The sequence below is a fragment of the Dendrobates tinctorius genome, unplaced genomic scaffold, assembly GCF_039654945.1.
Source record: "Dendrobates tinctorius isolate UK_male_01 unplaced genomic scaffold, ASM3965494v1 ptg000004l, whole genome shotgun sequence".
Classification (NCBI taxonomy): Eukaryota; Metazoa; Chordata; class Amphibia; order Anura; family Dendrobatidae; genus Dendrobates; species Dendrobates tinctorius.
In genome coordinates, this window is record NW_027361672.1 from 22,730,469 (window position 1) to 22,750,641 (window position 20,173).

Below are 20,173 nucleotides of genomic sequence, written 5' to 3' on the forward strand. Positions count from 1 at the left end.
ACTTTGACATTTTATGTGTAGTAACCTTCCTGTTATGCTTGTGGAGAAGGAAAGATCTGGACAGTTAGCATGCTTTAACCTTTCCCATCCATTATTCATAATGTTTTTGTATTCAGATTGTGTTTTTCAAGGCCGTGAAAGATCGTTACTGTCGCTGCTGTAGTTTTAGTTTGCACTGTTGTTTCGGTCCCTTGAATGTTTTACTTGAATAACAATGTTTTATGTTAAAATATTTTTTAGTATTTTCTTTAGCTGTTAGTAAATGTTTCAAAACGTATTAGGAATGTACTGGATTTATGGTAATGTGACAAGCACATTTTTCTCCATGATAGAGATCTGTATAATAGTATTTTATAGAGAACTAGCTGAAGAGCCCGGCGCTGCCCGGGCATAGTAACTAACTGTGGTTAGTTATAGCAAATTATAATTATCCTCCATCCCATAGTCCCGTGCCCATATACCCATCATACATATCCTCCATCCCATAGTCCTGTGCCCATATACCCATCATACATATCCTCCATCCCATAGTCCCGTGCCCATATACCCATCTTACATATTCTCCATCCCATAGTCCCATGCCCATATACCCATCATACATATTCGCCATCCCATAGTCCCATGCCCATATACCCATCATACATATTCGCCATCCCATAGTCCCGTGCCCATATACCCATCATACATATCCACCATCCCATAGGCCCGTGCCCATATACCCATCATACACATCCTCCATCCCATAGTCCCATGCCCATATACCCATCATACATATCCACCATCCCATAGGCCCGTGCCCATATACCCATCATACATATCCTCCATCCTATAGTCGAGTGTCCATATACCCATCATACATCCTTCATCTCATAGTCCCATGCCCATATACCCATCATACATATCCTCCATGCCATAGTCCCGTGCCTATATACCCATCATACATATCCTCCATGCCATAGTCCAGTGCCCATATACCCATCATACATATCCTCCATCCCATAGTCCAGTGCCCATATACCCATCACACATCCTCCATCCCATAGTCAACCATTTTGACATCATAATGAGCGGCGGGGCTTGCAACGTATGATGACATCAGCGTCGCCATGGCAACCATTGTGACATCATAATGAGGGGCGGGGCTTGATACGCACACACTGTTTCCCAGTATGTAGATAGGGGCATTATGACATAATGAGGGGCGGGGCTTGACGCGCACACACTTTTTCCCCAGTATGTAGATAGGGGCAAAATTGTTTGGTGAATTGGAACGCGAGGCGTTAAAATTTCGCCTCACAACATAGCTTAGGACGCTCTCGTGGTACACACGTGTTACAGTGCCAAATTTTATGGCTGTAGCTGCGACGTTGCGGATGCCTATCCCGGACATACACACATACACACACACATACATACATACACACTTTGAGCTTTATATATTAGATTTTTATGGCGAACATAAATATCCTTGCCTGTTTTAGAATGGAGGTGGCGAAAAAGTAAATTGTGACATCAGAGAGGAGACTAGTAGACTAGCCGTAAATTAGGAAACCTGGCTGTTCAGCATGAAAGTTGGAAAACTGTCTGTAGAGGTTAATTTCTTTTTTGTGCCCTCTTGAACCCTTTTGGTAGTGAATTATTCCTTGGAGAATCCTGTATTGACTTACATCTTATCTTGTACTCTTAAATGGGTTTGGATACCTTAGATGATTTAGGTTAACTTAGTCTACAAGTTTGCAGTCAATCTATATAACTGCAGACTCGTGAATCATCACACTGCACACTGTGAGGATTCTCTGGTGCTGGCGCTCTGGGAGCAAGTAGTCATGTCTGGCCACATTCCAACTAGACTGTGTCAGGCCTTTTTCAAGGGGCTTGCATTAAGTAAGACTGCTCCCACCTAATCAACACGTGACTGCATGTATGCCAATCACATATTTGTGCTCATGTACAGTCATATGTTAAAGTTTGGGCACCCCTATTAATGTTAACCTTTTTTCTTTATAACAATTTTGGTTTTTGCAACAGCTATTTCAGTTTCATATATCTAATAACTGATGGACTCAGTTATATTTCTGGATTCAAATGAGGTTTATTGTACTAACAGAAAATGTGCAATCTGCATTTAAACAAAATTTGACGGGTGCAAAAGTATTGGCATCTCAACATAAAAGTGACATTAATATTTCGTAGATCCTCCATTTGCAAAAATAACAGCCTCTAGTCGCTTCCTGTAGCTATTAATGAGTTCCTGGATCCTGGATGAAGGTATTTGTGACCATTCCTGTTTACAAAACAATTCCAGTTCAGTTAAGTTTGATGGTCGCCGAGCATGGACAGCCCGCTTCAAATCATCCCACAGATGTTCAATGATATTCAGGTCTGGGGACTGGGATGGCCATTCCAGAACATTGTAATTGTTCCTCTGCATGAATGCCTGAGTAGATTTGGAGCGGTGTTTTGGATCATTGTCTTGCTGAAATATCCATCCCCTGCGTAACTTCAGCTTTGTCACTGATTCTTGCACATTATTGTCAAGAATCTGCTGATACTGAGTTGAATCCATGTGACCCTCAACTTTAACAAGATTCCCGGTGCCGGCATTGGCCACACAGCCCCAAAGCATGATGGAACCTCCACCAAATTTTACTGTGGGTAGCAAGTGTTTTTCTTGAAATTCTGTGTTTTTTAGCCTCCATGCATAACGCCTTTTTGTATGACCAAACAACTCAATCTTTGTTTCATCAGTCCTTCTTCCAAAATGTAACTGGCTTGTCCAAATGTGCTTTTGCATACCTCAGGCGACTCTGTTTGTGGCGTGCTTGCAGAAACGGCTTCTTTCGCATCACTCTCCCATACAGCTTCTCCTTGTGCAAAGTGCGCTGTATTGTTGACCGATGCACAGTGACACCATCTGCAGCAAGATGATGCTGCAGGTCTTTGGAGGTGGTCTGTGGATTGTCCTTGACTGTTCTCACCATTCTTCTTCTCTGCCTTTCTGATATTTTTCTTGACCTGCCACTTCTGGGCTTAACAAGAACTGTACCTGTGTTCTTCCATTTCCTTACTATGTTCCTCACAGTGGAAACTGACAGGTTAAATCTCTGAGACAACTTTTTGTATCCTTCCCCTGAAAAGCTATGTTGAATAATCTTTGTTTTCAGATCATTTGAGAGTTGTTTTGAGGAGCCCATGATGCCACTCTTCATAGGAGAATCAAATAGGAGAACTACTTGCAAGTGGCCACCTTAAATACCTTTTCTCATGATTTGATACACCTGGCTATGAAGTTCAAAGCTCAATGAGGTTACAAAACCAATTTAGTGCTTCAGGAAGTCAGTAAAAAGTAGTTAGGAGTGTTCAAATCAAGAAAATGATAAAGATGCCCATACTTTTGCACCGGTCAAATTTTGTTTAAATGCAGATTGCACATTTTCTGTTAGTACAATATACCTCATTTTAATCCAGAAATATAACTGAGTCCATCAGTTATTAGATATATGAAACTGAAATAGCTGTTGCAAAAACCAAAATTGTTATAAAGAAAAAAGGTTAACATTAATAGGGGTGCCCAAACTTTAACATATGACTGTACATGCTGTTCCTGGTGCTGGCAGTGGAGAATCCTCACAGTGCACAGTCCACTGGATGTGATGATGTACAAGTCTACAGTCACATAGAGTTGTCAGGATCCTGTCAGTGCCGGCGTGCAGCCTCCGCTGAGCTGGGACTCGCCCGCACTGTAGGGGGGCCCGGGGTCAGGTAAAGCCGTAAAGTACAGATACACAGGACCTGTGGACGCTGAAGTTTACCAAGCAGTCACAGGACCTACGGTCATGTCACTGCAAGGGGGCGGGGCTTAGTGTCCTGTTTCAGAGATGGCAGGACACTATTCAGAAATACTCAGTCAGGCAAAACGGAGGTCATACACAGAGATATCAGTAAAGTACCAGGGATGAGACAGAACGGATAGTCAGGGCCAAGCAGAAGTCAAAACCAAACAGACATAGAAGGCACCAAGCAGAATCCAAAGCAATATCCAGAGAACAGACCGAGTCGTACACAGAGAATCAAGCAACCAGAACACAGCACTAACACACTCAGGGGTCACCACACAATGCCAAGGGCGAAAGTATAACTGACGGGGATGGAAGCTTCCTGAGGCTATAAGAAGCCTCCCCCAGAACCAGGGAGAGGCCACAATCATAGCCCCAGGTGTGCAGGTAAGCCTGCACTGGGATCACAACCTTTAACCCCAGAAATGCCAGTCATCAGCACTGGTTCCATACATTAACCCCACGTGTGCGAGTCAAACCCGCACTGAGATCATGACAGAGTAACTGAAGACTTGTAGCACTAGGCCGGACAACCCCTTTAAATGGTGTGTTTCTCGCATACTGCAACTTTATCCATACTCTCTCACACATGACTAGGCAGAGAGGAGAAATGGAATTGTTATGTATGAAGGAGGCATACAAATGCAATAAGCAACTACGGTAACTTGCTTCCATTATTAATATAGGGACACTGGTCTTCTGAATTAGGAGAGGGTAGCGTCCTTCACGTTTGACCAGTGCTCGTCTCTGGTCCTCAGTAAGATCACTTAACCCAGGCTAAAATACTGTAGCTCCCATATTGAAAAGCTTTCTGTTATCGAATATGTTAAAGAATATGTCACAAACATGGAAGTGACCTCTAATGTTTGACTATTTAGGGATATGTTCACATTTGTGTTTACCTTTCTGGTTTTTCTGTCTCATAAGCGGTGCAGGAAATGAAAAATTACCATCTCTGCAGTGCCGGATCTGTCACATGGCCAAGATCAATGTGGTCGGCGGTCCCATCGGCGTCAGGTTTTCGTCATGGTGTCCAGCATTTTAGCAGTAGAAATACTACTGGACATATGACAGAATTTACAATGGAGACTAAGAGCAGCATATCATGGGGAGAAGACCAGAAAAAAACCCTTGGTGCTTATGCAGAGTTAGTGCCAGCTCTCATTCCCTAATTTAATGCATATATTTACACGAATGCTTCTGCGCCATAGCGTGACCTTATGTACGTAAATTACATACCTGCCTCTACTAAACCATCATGTTCCTTCAGTTAATTGATAGCTAAACGGTAAGATATCACATTGTGGCATCTCTAAAGCAATTACTTTTTAGATTGTTTTGCATTTAATAAGATCATTGCCCATCGGCCCCACTGTATTACATGATTTACTAAAGTCTAGTATAATTTTACATTTCAGAATTGCGGCTATTTATACCTGCTCAGTATTTCCTCTACGCTGATCTCATTACTTCTGATGAATATGTTTGGCTTTACATACATTTTTTTAAATTAAATTGACGTGCTGTTTAATCTCTATCACCGAGAGAAATACAGTATACACATACCAATCATTACCCGTGAACCCAGTCTGCTGGGGAAATGCATTTCCCTGGTTCCGTGGTCAAGTGTCTCTTCTGCTTGATATCGGAGTCATCTTTTCTCCATTAATCTGTAAGTATGGCTTGCAGAATGAATGACACATTACCACGCTCACCAGCTACTTATCATCATGTCACCTATTAGAACTGTCACTGGTAACAACGTAGCAAAAGGGCACAGTATGATGGAGAAATACCGTAGAATGTCTTTGTACTTTGTGAACCATGGGGAGCTGCTCAGTTTTCCAAAGGGTAGTGGAAGATGAATGACAATAATGTGAAGGCACCACACATGGCACTGGCTCCGACCGTGTGACGGATCTCCATTAACTGCTCATTACTTAAAGGGTTCTCACCTTTTTTTATATGAATAAACTCATTTAGCCAAGAAGTAAAAAAAAAAGTGGAAACTTTGTATTCATAAACCTTTATGCCATAGCTTTCAATTCTCCAAATGAATGCAAGGAGTACCAAGGTGCACTTTCCCATTCCAGATGTCATATGTCCCGTGACATGTACAATGAAACTTCTCTCCGTGTCTCTGAAAAGACCACCCTTATGTCTAGACTAGATTTCCAGCTCCACCATAATGCATAGTGGACATCTTTGAGATGCTCACTTTCTTAGAGGACCACTTTTCAATGCCGTTTTGGGTGCTCATCTAGGAGGTTTTTCTGTATTGTATATCCCTACATAGTTGCATATTTTCTGAATGATTAATTTAGTTATCTTTTCTCTGCCTTGGGACCATTGAATGTCAAGCTAAATTATACTATGTGACCGATACTGTGGGGACAAGCGGATTTTAGGGGTCGCAGTAGCTTCGAGCACAGGAGAGTTGATATGATGTGATGGCGTTTTTTTGCTTGTTGCTTCATTTTCTGCATGATATTTGGTATTTAGGTATATTAGCCCTACTTCAGAAGGAAATTATATTAAAAAAAAAAAGCTTTTTATAAGAATTCTTTAGAATTATTAAAAATTTTGTCTATTATGTGTATACCCTTGTATTAAAAAATATAGCAATGTGATACTTCAGAATTCTTAAGTGTTGACATGAGTCACTCCAGACGTACAGGAGACTCCATGTTGCAGGCCTAAATTACTCTTTTTTTTTTGGTCATTGTCCTTATCGTGGCAAAATTAAAGGCCCCATCACACACAGCGATCTCGCAAGCGAGATCGCTGATTTTGTGACTCCACAAATTTTGTGACTGGGATCAGCAACCGGCCCCCCTGCCGGGTATCACTGATCGTGCTCGATCGGCCTGGGCCATTTTTTGATCGCTGGCCAGCACCAGCGACGCTGGTTTCTAATGTAAACATCGAGTATCCAGGAGCCGCGCGGCTCTTATATACCCGATGTTTACCTTGAAAACCAGCGTGTACGCCGGTTTCCAAGGTAAACAGCGAGTATCCAAGAGCCGTGGCTCCTGGATACCCACTGTTTACCTTGGAAACCAGCAGTCATCAAATGCTTGGAGCAGTCTCACAACTTTGGCGGCATTGTCATTTTCACTTCAGTTTTGGCCAAATCCGCCAAAATGGGCAGGTTTAAGATGGCGTGTGGTGATTCCCTACTAAAATTTAAGACGGGTGTATGCCTTTCTTGAAAAGTATAATATTACAGGTTATATACACTAATTTCCTTTATATTGCGTTGATCCAGGGAGCTAGGCTGATTGCCGTATGTGGAGTCGGGAAGGAATTTTTTTCCCCAATGTGAAGCTTACTGTTTGCCGCATGGGGTTTTTTTTTGCCTTCCTCTGGATCAACATGTTAGGGCAAGTTAGGATAGGATATGGGTTGAACTAGATAGACATAAAGTCTTCCTTCAACCTTAATAACTATGTTACTCGCTGGAGTAAGATTTGTGGCCAGGCACACACCAATTTTCAGATGCACCTGATTCATTAATAGGTGTCTTAATGAATTCGGTGCCTATGGCTCTAGAGGTTCCTTGCGTGTGCTGGTCTTGGGTCAGGGCCTATGAGTAAAATAGATTGAACATTTAATGACTCTGTTAGGTGAATTGTTGTGTTTTTTTGGCACCTTTTATTTTTTGAGCTTTTATCTTTGCAGTAATATGCTTCTCTGTATAGTTCTTCTAACTGACTATAATGGTGGTCTGATCATTTCTTCTGAATTGATCTTCTGAAGACACAACCTATTTTATTCTGTATTAAAATGTATATCACATCATTTAAGCCATACGATTATCGATTTCTGCACACGGGCTTATGTGCTTGATTCTGATTGACAATTTTTACTGCTTAAAATCTTATTTTTGGAGCAGTTACAGCCGTCAACTGATTTGTCTTTCTTGGAGAATATAAATGCTCTTGTGGCTTAAATATGCTTTGTATTAGCTCATGCAACTATTTTTAGTTGACAATGAGAGTCTGTTGGACGGTATTAATATGCAAGAGGCAGTGTTCCTTTATGTAATCCACTAGTTGTTTTTCAATATTGCTCCAAGGCATGGTATAGAATTCGACATGGACCAGCTTTGTCCCTAAACTTTCCAGAGACTGGACTTTAGGTTAAGCATTTCTGGTCTGGCAGCGCAATATTTTGCGAAGTTCTTCTTTTTTTGGGTGAAATAGTTGTGATTTGTCTTTAGTACATGGTTAATAAAGTTAGTTTTATTCACAAAACATGTTGCAGTACCTGTTTGCTGTGTTGTTTTTTCATCATTTTTGCACTTTCGTTGAAGGAATTGACATACGGCAGATATTAAAAACGCAGTAGTTGTCAATAACAATCATGTACATGAGATTTAATCTCGTAACTTATTCTGATACTGTAAAAAACAGCTTCTTGTTTGCTTAAAAAAATGCTACATGTGAACATACCTTAAGCGGGGCCGTGGTGTGGGAGTCGTTGAGTTGGAGTCTGTGTCCATTTTGGTGGAGTTGAGGTCGGTAAAAAATGGGCAGACTCTGACTCCTAAAATACATAATAAATTGGGTTTACTAGTACAATGCAGGATGTGCTGTAAATGTTTTCATTAGAATTTGGGAAAGTTATGAAATGTCTGTTCGGTCCCTGAGCTAAGGATCTCGGCTATTAGTTGAGATAAATCTGTGCTGCACTTTATGTACATGCTCAGTAGTGAGGCGCTGTTGTGGAGTCGGTGTCAGGGAAATTGAGGAGCCAGAGTCTTGAGTCGGTGGTTTGGCTTACCGACTCCGCAGCCCTGACCTAAGGCTAAGATCAGACAAGTACTGAACTTTTCTGTCCAGCTGCAGCTGAAAATTGCCGGAGTAACTTGGCCCATGTACAGCTCCATGTAACTAGCGGATGGGTTCTCTATGGTCAATAAATCGAACCAGATTAGCACAGGTTGTGACTTTTAACCACATGGACCTGAGTTGTATGTGGGAAATAGCCCATGTGCAGTACAACATAGGCAGTGATTGACCTGTGTGCTTTTCATGTATGATCCATGGTACACATGGATCAAAAATATGCTCATTACAACTTAGCTAAGAAGAGCTATCGCTGGGTGGAGTGTTACCGTCCATCCAAGGTTGTCAGGTCATGGTTGAGTCAGTAGTAAAGGACATCATTCACACTGTTTTTTGCCATTTTTTTACATTTTGTACAAGCATTTTTTTCCCCATTTTGATGTTTTCTAGGAATTTTTTATGGTGACAAGTGCCTAAAAAATGAGCTATTGGCCGCCAAAAGCCCCACAAAAACCTAAATATTTAGGCATTCTCATATCTCACAGTAGACTGGTAATTAAATCATTTATTGTATATAGTGTCTATGGAACATTTGTAACAGCTCTTCACCCCACCTACTATTGGCCTACCACAAAGACCCAGATCTCTGCACCCTACATTCTTCTACTAACTGCTCATAAACATGTATTCTGCTTCTTCACAAAGCACATAAAGGCTGCGGTGCGGAGTCAAATTGCCATAGGGAAGCAGAGATGATCTGAAACACTGGAAAAATAGTTCCAAGCTATTAGAAGAATGTGCAAACAAGCAGAATTAACTTGAGAAATTAAATATCTGTTGTATTTTTTATATACTTTATCAATGCTGTATGAATTGTTTAGAAAGCGCCACTGATTCTCCATATCTTACTGCTGCATGTTGTGTAAATCCTTTAGCGCATCCTGTCCACCTCTGTTTTAGTTATTTGCAGTTCCGTCTTCTAGTCACAGGAAGTCAGCGAGGCGTTGTGTAATATGTGACGAGAACCATAAGGATCCACATCTGTATCGGAACAGTTGAGCGTAAAACGTTACATAAGTGCCAGCATGCTAAAGTGTAGCTGTTATTATCGGAGAAGGATAAAGCTTTGATGGGAGTTTGGGTTTGGTTAGTAGGTGTAGCACCACCGATAGGTGGCATCTAAGTGGAAAATCTATATATGACCTAAATTAAAGGGGTTGTCCCAGTAATATTCTTAGGATAGGTCATCAATATCAGATCGGTGGGGTCAAAAAACATTGAAAAATGTTGGTGTGAAGGAAGAGCACCAACAATAATTCTGGGGGAAATAATCAAGAGTACTACTTCTTAAGTCAAACTTTATTAAAAGCCCATTGGCATAAGGCTCACCAAATTTGTTCAGTCGCACATCTGTTAATAAATTGTGTGCATTTTTTGGCTATTTATCTGCCAGACATTGAAACATTTATGCTAGCTCATTTCCACTTTGATTTGTGCCAATTTCTGGTGTAAATTTTAAATGACAGGTCACGGTTGGCCATGCCCCTTCCTGCTAATTCCGCCCCACTTTTTGTAACTGGGATTTGACATGAAAACTTCAGTCAGGTTTGGGGATGAAGTAGTTGCATGGTACCAAAGTCCCACTCTGTATCCTGCTGGTGTGACAAATGCCCATTGTATTAATCAAAGTTATTTCTTCCTCCGAAACAATGCCGATGCTGATAACAAAGCATGCCCTTACAAGCAAGGGTGTAGCTACAATAAATGAATAGAATGTGCCCGCTGTGATTCTGACTTACCTTATATACCCTGGTCATGTACTGTGTAATATAGATGCAGGAGAGCAAAATTAATGTGTGTATCCTTCACACAATCTTTAGGCTAAGTTTACACTAGGCGTTTTTGCAGTGTTTTTTTTATACAAATTTTCAGCTGCGTTTTACAGTACCAGCTATGTCTATGAGATTTCAGAAAAATGCACACAAATTGTTTTTTTTGTCATCAGTATTTTGTGCTTTGTGTGTTTGTTTTTTTTTGCACAATAGAGCATGTCACTTCTTTCAGCGGTTTTTCAGTGTTTTACACCCTTTGAAATGAAAGGGTGGTGAAAAATCGCTGAAAAAAGTGACCAAGAACGAATGTATCAGGATTTGCTGCATTTTTTTTTTTGTGCCAAAACCTAATTCTGTAGAATAGGACTTTATTTTTCTGTGGCTTCACTCCTGCCAAGAGATCAGGTTTTGCTGTAGAAAAGAAAAATGCTTAGTGTGAACTTACCTTAATGGAAAGAACATTTTACATATGGAAATAGTGTTATGACTGTAGAGACATTTGTATCTTAATAAAAATACCTTTTATTTGCAGAGATCCAATGTGCCAGTCTTGAGAAATCTAGTGTAAAAGCCATATACAAATCGGGCTGAAAATTTTCGAAATCCCTTCTCAGTGTGTAGAAAAATGCTGAATTGAAAACGTATCCCAGTCATGTCTCCCTGACGTATCCCATGTCATGTCCCACTGACGCAGGTGCTCTGCTTGTAGAATGGTCTCCAAATGGAAGAATATCAATGTGTTCCTAAACTTCATCCACTCCAGACCCACCAATTTTTCTTTCTATGGCAAATTGATTTTGGGGAATCTTCAGTTTAGCAAACTAATTAAAGGACATCTACTGTATCTTTAGTCTCAGATTCTAGTTGTTAAAATACTTCAAAATCTTTGCGCAGTTTTTAGGTTTCCATTTCCTGTTATACATAATCATTGCTTTCCTGTTAGATGTGACAATCTTAATTACTACTGACTCTCCTGGACCCCAGGAATGATGTGGTACTATATTTTATCAGTAGGGAACAATATGTACAAGCGTCTCTTGGAAACACTTATAAGACAGGCTGTTTCACTTACATTAGGAATATACTGATATATAACTAAACATATTATGTGTAAATTAAATCTAATGAGCTGATGGGAAAGTTGGGACATCTTTTTTAATGTAACTTTACATCTTGAGGTATTCTCCCCGGAGTTACTTGTAATTCTTCCCTGTGCAAGTTCTTAGAGCTTTGCGTGAAATGGCTAAATCAGGAGAGTGAGAAGAAGGAATCATTGTTTTCTCGTCACAGCCCTGCATTCACATCTCCCTCTTATTATTTGCAGCAGATGTGAACCAGAACAATGGCACCTCATCCAAGGGCACGGCGGTGACTGACTCCACGAGCACAGAAGACCCCAAGAATGACTGGAAGAGTGCCAACCCAGCTGACGCTGCCTCTCGCCCACATTTGGTCCGCCTCTTTTCCCGAGATGCTCCTGGAAGGGAGGACAACACCTTCAAAGATCGGCCCTCTGAGTCAGATGAGCTTCAAACCATCCCAGAGGACAGTGCAACAACTTCATCAGAAACGGATTTGATGGCATCACAGAAACTGTCTCGTGGTCACGGATCAAAACACATGGCATCGGCAAGCACTTCTGACCACTCTAGACATGGGCATGGAGCCCACGGCCGGTACAGGGACTCGGGTCTTCTTGACTCACTGGGCAGGCTCTTTGGAGGTGACAGGCATGTTCCTAGGAAGGGAAAGGTGAGCACTGAGGAATAGAGCAAATTGTTAGCGAGAGTCAAATGAACTGGGGGTACAGTGGGGTATCTTGTGTTATGTAATACCTGGGATGTTGTCCCAAAAAATGAGTGAATAATTAGCGCCTCATTCACTAAACACTGCAGCCACATTTTGTTATTTCAGTTGGTACTAACCAGTATTAGATATGGTGCAATCTACTGGACGATGCAGTGGAAATTGATTTCCCAAGTGTAGCTAGACATGGCTATACCTGTAATAATCCTGAAATTGACCCAGTGGGAATGTGATTTACTGACAATATGCTTTTCTGTATATTCCCTAAATTATAGAAATTATTGATCCTAACTTTTAATAAGTGGAGTACCTTAGAAAATATTGATTTTAATCATCCAGTTTGGTGTAGTGCCTTATACCACGAGAGAGATGTCTAAACTCCTTTCCCATAATGCTTATAACCATGAAGGTAATTGTAAAAATTTCTATATTTCTCAGTCCCAGTGCTGTAAAAACAATATTTTTTTTCACCGTTTGCTGAACACCAAATAATTGTGGCTAGTAACCTTACTGGAAATTTACAGAAGATGCCTAATAATTCACTTGATATATGACAATGTGCTACAATGTCTATGTATTTTATGTATTCGTGTAGATCTGAATACAAGACAAGTCTGTTAGGTGTCGTTTAATGAGAAATCTTAAAATTATATGTGCTTTTACAGTTAATTACCAATTTTATTTGCCATTATTCCTCCACTGTCGTATTACGTTCTTTGGTAACATTTCACAAGTTGAACAGATAGAGGTGTATGTTCCATACAGTGGGGATATCGCTGTTATTAGTCAATCGTGGACAATTATTTCACCAGCTAAATATATTACAGCTAATTTTCAGCATTTTAATCTTTTCAATCATGTACAGTACCAATTTTGTAAATCTGTTCTAAAGAGCCCGATGGGCAATCTGTATGCTGCCCAACTCTTCTGTATTTAATACCATTGCTGAACACAATGCAGATTTTATATAGCGTGAAAATCAATTGCTACAATTTTTACCGTTACAAGTTAGCTCCTTAAATAGAATACGGTAATCATTTTTTTTGTAGATAAATCACTAGCAGCGTGTGAATCTCTAGTCAAAAACTGCATACTAACATTACGAATTATAAGCCCTACATTTGATATTTTTATGTGAAGTCAAATTTTAAAGCTCCCTAAATGCATCTTTGCATAATTTGACCATGATTTAACTTTATGATAAAAGCATGTAAAATGCCGGTCCGGCACATGATTTAGCAAACAAAACCGTTTCATTACTATTTAAAATGTATTTATTAAAAAAAATCTTTACACTTTCCTGAGACTAGGAATAAAGCAGTGAATGCCATTACCCGAGGAAAATGACCTTTAACTGACTAAGATGATATTCTTTGAGCCTTTCCTGAATATCAAGTATTTGTGAAAGAGCAATTTCCTATTTTTTTTTATATGGAAGCAAATGACATCTGGGTAGTGTCAGACATTGCAAAGACAAGATGTGCAAGGACAATGGGGCTGTGGTACAAGATGACACAAGCAATTGTGTATAAAGGAAGGTGCAGGTTACAATGTGATCATTAGGCTTGGAATAAAATGCTATTCGATGCGCAGAGCCAAGGTCACCACAAGGACATGGACCTGCTACACAGGCTGAGTCTATAACATGTCCTTATAGTGTCAAGACTTCAAAGTGGAGAAGATGTAGAATTGTAGGGATTGACTATAAGAGCAGGAGCAGACGGCCATGTAGTCTCACATCTGAGACAATTGGATCGATCATGCAAATGACACTGAGCAGAGTTTCCGCGTAGTGTGATCCGATTCTCACTGATGAGGAGCAGATGGAATGTTTTCATCTTCTCCATTCTATCAGTCTGTCGAGCCAGTCAGTGAGTGGAGTCTGATGGTTTCCACAGACTCATTGACTTGCAAGATCAAGGGCGATCCGAATATTGGATCAAACTTAGGCATGCTGCGATTGTTGCCTAAGACAGACTCTGCCTGACGAATAAATCAGACATGTGCACGGCCCCATGGACTAACATTGGTCCAAGTGTGATCCGATGTTTTGTCAGATCGCACTCAGGTCAAAAATATAGTAATGTGCACAAGACTATTTAATAGACTGACTATATGGGCCTTAAAATGAATGTATCCACTTAAACCATGGATTTCTTGTAAAATGATACATGTTTATGTTTGCACTTTAACTGTAAAGTTAAATGATAAAACCCTGTCAGTCCGTAATCCTCAATAAAGGGAGCCTGAGAGTTCACTAGAAATTGAGTTTATGTATTAATGGAACTTGTCTCTCGAGTCATACTGCCAAGCCATGGTCAGCATGAATTGGAGCCTGGATGCGTGCTTGTAGCCAACTGCGTTGTTCTCTGAAATGCCGGAGTGTTCAGAGAACATAGTTTGAAGAGCCAGCTGGGAATTACAGGGAGAGAGGAGATTAGACCAGAATTTTCCTCTGGTGGCTTCTCCTCCTGCTGCTCTAGTTACCAAACGATACATCTTTCCCTATGTACATACATGTTAGAGACCTCTCAATCATCTGGATCAGAGTTTGATAAGTTGGCCAGGGGCGAGGCTGGACTTGTCTCCTCTCTCCCTCTAGTCCCCAACCAGCTCTTCAAACACTGTTTTCCCTTAAATGTTGGAGCGTTTCATTGAACTACAAAATTGGCTGCAATTGCGCATCTAGGCCCCGATTCTCGATCCCTGTGGTTTGGGCACCAGAATCTGAGAGACAATATTGCTTTAACAGTTTTCAGTGAGGAGCTGAAGGTAATCCGCATTTTAAAATGTATCTCTGACTGTGCAGTGGATTTGGAGCTTTGTATCAGAAAATTATTTCTGGCTACTAGTTAAGTTATACCAGAAAATTAGTATAGAATAGTAGGAAATAACTCATCAAAAATGATGGCACATTCTCAATAAAATCACCAATAGAAGACAACCTAAACGTTTAAGCTCAGCTAGCAATTTTTGTAGATACATAATTTTCCTGGAATTAGGAATCAAGTCCGTGTTCAACCTAGCTAGTATTATTATCATTACATTACTGTCCAGGCAATCACTTCCACGATATGTTATTGATCGGGATAGACAAATGTTCATATGCCGACCTTGTGTATATAGTTAATTTGGTACATAGTAGGTTATTAGTGACTTGGCACAGTTCAAAGGATGCGGTAGGTTCTAGGGAGTAGGGCGTCTATACAGGGACATGCATTTACAAGCTGCCTATTTGTCATATGCTTAAGTGTTGGGCTACAGATGGTGCAGTGTTCTCTGTTATTGCCCTGGTATTAGCTGTACCATATTCCACAATCCTTAGAGCTGTCGAGTCTAGAGCTAGCGATTAGTGTATAGGAATAGAACCTTGTATATGAATGAGATGTGCTCCTTTTCATGTATGTGAATCATTTCTGCCATATATACAGTTTTTATATGAGCGGTATGTGTTGCGGTACGTCCTGTAAGGCTTGCTCTTTGCCAATGTGTCCTACAGCCAAGATCAAATTAATGAAAAACTGGAAATTATATTCTGACTTTTGTTTTATGCTTTTAGTGATTCCAGTTCAGCAGTAAGTGATAGGGGAAAGGCAATGCCTTAACGCTGTGTAATTAGAACTAGTCTGTTGAGGAGACGACTGACAATATTGCGGACATGCACGAGACAAGCTGCTCACTTGTTTGCGCAAGTGGTCGATCTTGCTTGGAGGCGCTGCAGCTAATAAGACGTGCTTTCTTTTCAAAGCTCTAATTTGTAGTTCCCAGCTTCTAAAAAGCCAATCCGCCGGCACACGCACGTGTCCTACGCTGTGCCCGAGTGTGCTAATCAACTTATACATTATGTATTAGAATACTGTCATGCTGTTCTGTTCTAAAAGTAGGAATCATTCAACAAGATTGTTGCCAAATGATGGAATAATTTCCATTTATTTTCTTGTGCACTCTTCCACATTCAATTGCATCTAGACAATGACAGTTATATTGTAGGATATTACACATCGGTTCAGCAGACACTGCAATGGCTCCTTATATGCCCCTGACGATGCTTGGATTGGGTAGTACTCAGGTAGTTTTATTCCACTTTGGGATCTGAATATCTTCATATGTATAAACTCAGGGCACAATGCAGAGTTAGCTAACCAATTGTAAGTACATGTAAGCTTACACAAGTGCCTGGCTGGGATAATAACCCTAAGTCTGTCTCAAGCCATTACTAGCATCTTTATGGTCTGACGTGATGGGCCACGTAGAATTGGTAGTGTTTACTATGATGCAGTGAAAATTGGCTGAAATGCGAATTTTTCTCACTACCACTCTGGTATGTACAGAGCCAGATCCTGTTCAGAGTATTGATGAGGAGGTAGATTCTGCATGAAAAACTACTAGACAGATTGAAACAGTTGAATGGTGATTCCTTTTGTTTGATGATTGAATTTGTGGTAAACGACCAGCTATAATTCTTAATATATTGCTTGAGTTTTTTATATTGTTTCATTGTCGGGGGTTGCTATGTAATTGTTGCACCCATTAATGCTGACCCAGCCAATTCTAACCTCAATTAAAGTTCTGGTTCTCATTTTGAACTGTAGTGAAACATTCAGCCTTGTAAGAAGTAATTTGATTATTAAGTAGTCACTATATTGCTGTTCTCCATTATCTGCTCGGTATTGGTTTGCGTCTCCTACCCTTGCTGTAGCAAGTGGTTGTGTTTCTGGAATTACAAAAAAAAAACATTGTCCTACTTTATTTGTTTTGTCCTCCATAATAAAGAGTAGTTTCTGCTATGCTTGTGAAGCAGCTATTCGGTGGGATATACTAACTCACTTTGTGTTACATCTATTACTATGCTTATGTACAGTATATTAAAGGGGTTTTCCGATCTTTAAAAAAATGCTGTGTAGATACTCTAACCACAGTAAGGCTAGTTTCACACTAGTGTTTTTGAGCGCAGCGACGGCCTGCGCACGGCCACCGCTAAGCCCCGCCCCCTGCCGCGCCTCCGCCGGTAGCTCCGCCTACCGGCGCATGACCCTGCATGCGCCCTGCGTCCCCTATCTTTATCACTGGGGGCGCAGGCCGTGCGCAGTATGCATTTGGCGGCGCATGCGTCCTTTTGACAGTGCGCCGACCTGCGCCAAACGCAACCTGCTGCAGTTTGGTTGCGCCAGCGCACCGTCAAAAAGGTGTATGCGCCGCCAAACGCATACTGCGCACGGCCTGCGCCCCCAGTGATAAAGATAGGGGACGCAGGGCGCATGCTGCGTCATGCGCCGGTAGGCGGAGCTACCGGCGGAGGCGGGGCAGGGCTTAGCGGCGGCCGTCGCTGCGCTCAAAAACGCTAGTGTGAAACTAGCCTAAGATGGATCACTTACTAATATAGTGTCTGTAACTGAAATGCCTTTGTAAGTCACTCCCACATACAGTTACATGACTATTCTCCCTGTCCTCCTCCTTCCCCTTGTCTCATAAAGGATTGTGTTTCACATGCTGGGCAGCAGGTAGTGTAATATCAAGTAATTGTTGGAACAGCAGAGTTATGTGTCACTAATTCATATTGGTAATCCCACCCATAGTTATAAGGAATGTAAATGATAATGAAAACCATAATCTGGTAAGCATTCAGAAAGATTAAGGTACTTTTATGTATTTTATATAAGCTCGGAAAACCCCTTCAGAAGGTTTATATGATGTATTTTTATGGGATCTAAAACTGGTAAAGTGATTTATTATTTGATACAGTGTTTTAAAAAATGCAGATCAATATATATAATCAGTATATAGTATAACTGCAGTATTTGTATTTATCTACATTGCTAATGTAAGATGAGTAGATCTGAATGAGGACATTGTACTAATCTCTGACTCTAAATCATAGCATTGTGTACTGAATTTTGTGTTTTATGATTCCTTATAATTATGTCTTGGCTTTGAATGTTAAAATATAATAAACATTTATTAGAAAATTAATTTTTACTAATTGCCTCTTCATTTTTGTTCCTTAATGTATTATTTTCTTTCATTATTATTAGACTAATATCTGAAACTTTAATTTGTTTCCACATATTAGATTTAGAAGAAGGATGTAGAATACTTTACATTATCGCTCTAAGGCTACTTTCACACTTGCGTTTTTTTTGCGCTACGTGCACAGTGCAAACGCACATAAAAAACTTATCATGCGTGTGTATGCTTTTTTGTGTTTTAGCGTATGCGTTTTTTTGCGCTGACGTGCGCATTACTATGCGCACGTCAGCGCTCCCATAGACTGTAATGTGTTTTTGGGTGAATTTTGTGCGCATTGCGTGCGCATGCGGTTTTTTGAGACAGGTCGGACGCACAAAAAATGCAATCGGATGCATTTTGTGCGCCCAGGCGCACACTACAAAAAGACACATGCACATACAAACGCCTACAAACGCATGTCTATGCACACCCATGTTAAGTATAGGAAAAAAAAAGCATGCTTTTTTTGCGCAAAAACACAGCGCAAAAAATCGCAAGTGTGAAACCAGCCTAAAATAGTTAATTGAAGTATTTCTTTCAACAATATTTTAGATGTACAACCATCAAAAATGAACACTCACTTTAGTTATTGTGATATAGTGTTGGTTGTAACGGTGTTTCTCGCTCTAGGTGACATCAGTCTTCCTTAGTGTGACTGATGTCACCTTTGACTTTAAGGCTATGTGCACACGGTGCGGATTCTGCTGCGGATCTGCAGTGTTTCACGCTCTGTGGGTTCGTAGCAGATTTAGGTGCGTTGTACAGTACCATTGTTTTCAATGGTAAACTGAAAACCACTGTGCACATGCTGCAGATTTTTCTGCGCGGATTTGCTGCGGTTTACAATCCGCAGCATGTCAATTCTTTGTGCGGATTCCGCTGCGGTTTCACTCCTTCTCCATTGTAGAGGTGTGATACCGCAGGCTAATCCGCAGGTAAACCGCAGGTCTTTTGACCTGAGATTTTACCTGCAGATTTTTACAAATCCGCAGGACCAAAATCTACGTGTGCACATAGCCTAAAAGGAAAGGCATTGCCAGTAATTTATTTTAAATCAAGTTTCATAGTGAATACATTTTTTAAGAGTTTTTGGTAATTTTGTATTATATATTAGAAAAAGAAATCCTAAAATGTTGCAGTTTTCACTCTGGCTGCTGAACCTTGTAGGTTGACACCTGCTCTATAGAGACCACTTTTCACTATGAGCACAAAAGGGATACAACGAAGATCAACATCAATAAATAGATGACACTGAATAACACTATTCTATTCCTCTCCTGCACAATTACCCCTGCACAGATTACAGAGCATGCGTAGGAAATTCTTCCATTCAAGCTAATGTTTCCAGACTCTGATGCATGGCTGCTGCAAAGCATAACTCTAATGCTGTTAAAAGGAATCTGTCACCAGGTTATTCCTATCTTTTCTGAGAGCAGCATGATGTAGAAAAATAGATCCTGATTCCAATGTTGTATCACTTCATTTACTGAGTGTAGCAGTTAGAGGTCTTAGATGTAGCATAAAGCAGAGCTGAGAAAGCTACCCCGCCCACAGCACACTATGTACATGTCTATTGACAGTTAGCTGCTTATCAGAGAAGGGGGCGTGGTCAGTCTAGCAGGCGCCTGAGCTGTAGTTCAGGCAGTGATAATGTCTTGGTGATAAAACCTTCATTGTATGTAAACAGCACAAAGCCTAATGAGTGACATATCCCTGAATTCAATGTTTTAACCCCTCAGACTACATAGCTTCTTACAGATTCCCTTGAATTGCAGTTCAAGCAAGATGGTTGGCCACATAATCCTATATAGAAAATATCTTTAAAAAAATCTACCAACAGAAAATAAAAACAGATTAGAAAAAATAGAATATTAATATCTGGTTTTAATAATAAATATGGCTA

At 40.5% G+C, this 20,173-nt stretch overlaps 1 protein-coding gene across 2 annotated transcripts in view; it reads left to right on the forward strand.

The window, feature by feature from the left end:
* The window catches only part of MBP (myelin basic protein), a 210,501-nt gene that overhangs the window by 154,179 nt on the left and 36,149 nt on the right, over nt 1–20,173 (forward strand). Inside the window, exon 4 of one of the 2 annotated variants that reach the window (XM_073566459.1) lies at nt 11,783–12,210. In XM_073566459.1, coding sequence (XP_073422560.1) covers nt 11,783–12,210 — 428 coding nt within the window. The remainder of the gene's footprint in view (nt 1–11,782; nt 12,211–20,173) is intronic. The other variant, XM_073566468.1, reaches the window with a different exon arrangement.